The following is a 3,323-nucleotide window of genomic DNA, read 5'->3' on the forward strand; positions in this document are numbered from 1 at the left end:
TCTGGCTGTCCACAACTTCAACTATTTACAAAGAAGCTTAGGAGTTTCAGCACACAGAATTGCTCAACTATGCCGGCAGAATCCGACAAGGGTTCGCCAAATCTAGAGCTACTACCATCACCACCATGTCTAGATCCGATCTCTCCTAGCATCCATTCGCCGTATGGCTTCCCTTTGTTGGAAAACCTTGAACTAAGTGACTGCAATCTATCAGATGAAGATCTACATATCCTTAGTTGCTTTTCCAACCTCGCATCCTTAGACATTTCTAGAAACCATTTTCTAACCCTTCCCAAATGCTTCAATAGACTTTGTAGCTTGCAGGAGCTTTACATGGCTAACTGCATGAAACTTCAACATATTTCTGGGATTCCTCCCAATTTAGAACACATAGATGCTACTAGTTGCACCCGTTTGGAATCACAATCATTGGACTTCTTATTAAGCCAGGTAGAACTCTAGCTCTTTTAAATCCATTTCTTTCTGTTTATTTGGGAGAAATTTGAAGTCAGGGTTCATCTGTTACAGGGTTTCTCTAAGGCATTCAAATTTGAGGTTATAGCACCAAGGCCAAAGATGAAAATGCCATTCAACTACCAGAGTGAAGGAGGATCTATCTCATTTTGGATTGGCCAGAAAGTCCCAAGAATTGCTCTGTGTTTTATTTTTGGACTAGGAAATAAAATTACTGGCTTTTTCTCCTGTGAAGTCCAGCTATCTATTAATGGACAGAAAGCATCCAATAGAGTAGAGAGGTTCCTTTCGGTGATTGGTGATCTCACATGGCTATATCATCAAGATGTAATGGATTTCAATACTTATTTACTGCATGAACAAAATTATGTTGAAGTTACTTGTGAAATCATAGATGCAAGCAAAGATGCAGAAGTGACTGTGTACTATTGTGGAGTTCATGAGTATAAGGATGATGAGGATGTCAAGACACAAAATTTGATGTTGCACTCAAGTTCAAATTCTAGTGATATCAGGGAAGGTAATGTTAATGATCCCTTGGATAACACAGGAAGTGATTGCTGTTCATTGGCTAGAAATTTGAGGCTTTATGAAATACCAGATAAACAGTGGAAACGACATCCAGCTTCAATAAATGCTGAAGCGCTTGAAGGTGATGGATGCATGGCAAAGGAAAATGGAAAAGCTACTGGTATAATGTCAGCTGATGTAGTGCATCAAAGCAAGGAGTTGCCATTGTTGCAACTGAAGCAATATGATGATGTGGTTTGGGATCCAATGCTATTAGAATGTCAGTTGAATAGTATGAATGAGAATCCACTCCTCTCTCATCATGATTACCACACATCAAAAAGCAAAGGTAAGAGTGAAAAAAAAATACATTCTGCAAACCTTGAAATCTTGATGTTAAATAACCTAATGACAAAATATTTTAACGTGAAAACAATATAAACTGCTGACAATGAATATTTCCTAGATATCACTATGAAGTATGAACGTGTGAACTTGTGCTTAACTGAGAATAATTGTATGATAGGTGGAATTTGCATCAGAAAACATCTAACCTAAATATTCATATAGTTAGCTTCTTAAGTATATAGAAATATATATCCTAGGATTATGAAAACCATATTTTAGATTACAACATCAGCAATCATGGACAGGAATCAATGATAAAGAAAATAAACTAATGACCATAAGCCTTGTAAAAGAAGGATTAAAATTTTTGATTTCTTTGTAGTTTCATTTAAATTAGACTACTTGTGTAAGCAGCTTACTAATTCTTTTGTTACAGAAGTTGGACCTATGATGGTTAGGGCTCTAGATTCTCCCAAAGAAATGAAAGAAAATGCCTTTGACAATGTCAATAAGGAGGGTTTGGTATCTCAAAAGAAGGTAGGATTGAAAATGGATAATGTCCTGAAGGAGCCAAAGGAAGAACCTGAGGTAAAACTTGCTTTATTTCTTCTTTAACATTCTTAATGCATCCACATTTTGGTATATTGTAAAATTGACCAGTCTACTACTCAGGTTCCCATTGTTACCAGAAAAATGGAACAAGAGCTGCAATATGAAACCAAGAGCAATAAGCTTGATGTGTTTCCAATGGCACACAATACAAGTCAATTTGACTTCAATGACAATATGGAAGAATTTTATGCTACCCTCCGTGCTGAGACCTTTGCTCTATCATCTTTAACTTCAAGAAATGGCAGAGATGATTTCAAATTAGCTTATCCTGAAATTAGTGAAGAAACTGAGAAAGCTTTGGAAACACTCAAGGAATTCCTCTCCAAACAATTTCATCAACTTTTGTCTTTGGGGTCATTTTCCTCCATGAAAGCTGCCTTAGAAAGTCTCTCCACTTTGTCTACAGATGCTGATGTCTCTTTGTGTTTAAAATCTCTTTTACTACAACTTTCAACAGATTTTGATCAGTGGAGTTGTGATTACATTGATGCAAGTATGAAACTTGAGTCATCAACTGCAGGTCTTTCAAACTTAGATACATTGGAAGATAGTTTGATAGCTAACAGGAACCAGTTCAGTGAATTTTCATCCATAGAAATTGATCTTTGCAGCCAGTTGGTTTATTTAGAACAAAGAAACAAAGAGCTTGAACAGCAATTGGAAGCCATTAAATACAGTATCTCCATCTCTGAAGTGACTAGGGACACTGCCCTTAGTAAGAAAAGAGAAACTTTTGAGGAAGGAAAAATGTTGAAAGCTCAAAGAGATCAATTGAGGAAGCAAAGGCCACGTTTGAGATCAGAGCAAGAATCAGCAAAAGCTACCAAAGCAAACATTGAGGATGAGTGGTCCAAGATTAGAGAGAAATTTGATGGAATCTTGAACATTTTTGGGTCAAAATATTGTAACTAGATACTAAAATATACATACAGTTAAGTTTGCATTAAAGTTACTTGCTAGACCAGTTTATGTTCAACATTCTGAAACAGGTGTAATTTTAATTAGTGCAGCTCAAATATTTGGAATGAAGTGCATTTAACATGTGAGATAATTAATGTTCTAATGGCTTAGGCTGCTTGGCATGGATAATGAAAGTTCCCATCATATACCAACCTTTCTTTCTAGGCTTTGGATTTTGTAGCCCTCTCAAAAATAATTATGAGATGCATTTTGTGATTATTTTTCTAATGAGTGAAATTGCATAGTACTATCACTACATAAATGCCAAATGGATGTCATTGTAAATATATGAATATGCTTTGATATTTTCGAAACATGGCTTTGAAGATTACAATATCCCATGAAAATCCAAGTCATAACAAGCCAAAACCCATCAAAGTAGGAAAATAATTATTTGAATGAAGAAAACTACAAGATGC

General features: G+C 35.7%; 1 protein-coding gene across 1 annotated transcript; it reads left to right on the forward strand.

The window, feature by feature from the left end:
* Nucleotides 1–2,950, forward strand: LOC107489804 (uncharacterized). The gene is made up of 4 exons (XM_016110567.3): nucleotides 1–450; nucleotides 529–1,333; nucleotides 1,769–1,920; nucleotides 2,005–2,950. Exons 1-4 carry the CDS (start codon nucleotides 70–72, stop codon nucleotides 2,854–2,856), a joined length of 2,190 nt encoding a protein of 729 aa, XP_015966053.2. The 5' UTR covers nucleotides 1–69; the 3' UTR covers nucleotides 2,857–2,950.
* The last annotated feature ends 373 nt before the right edge of the window (nucleotides 2,951–3,323 follow it).

The sequence above is a fragment of the Arachis duranensis genome, chromosome 5, assembly GCF_000817695.3.
Source record: "Arachis duranensis cultivar V14167 chromosome 5, aradu.V14167.gnm2.J7QH, whole genome shotgun sequence".
Lineage (NCBI taxonomy): Eukaryota > Viridiplantae > Streptophyta > Magnoliopsida > Fabales > Fabaceae > Arachis > Arachis duranensis.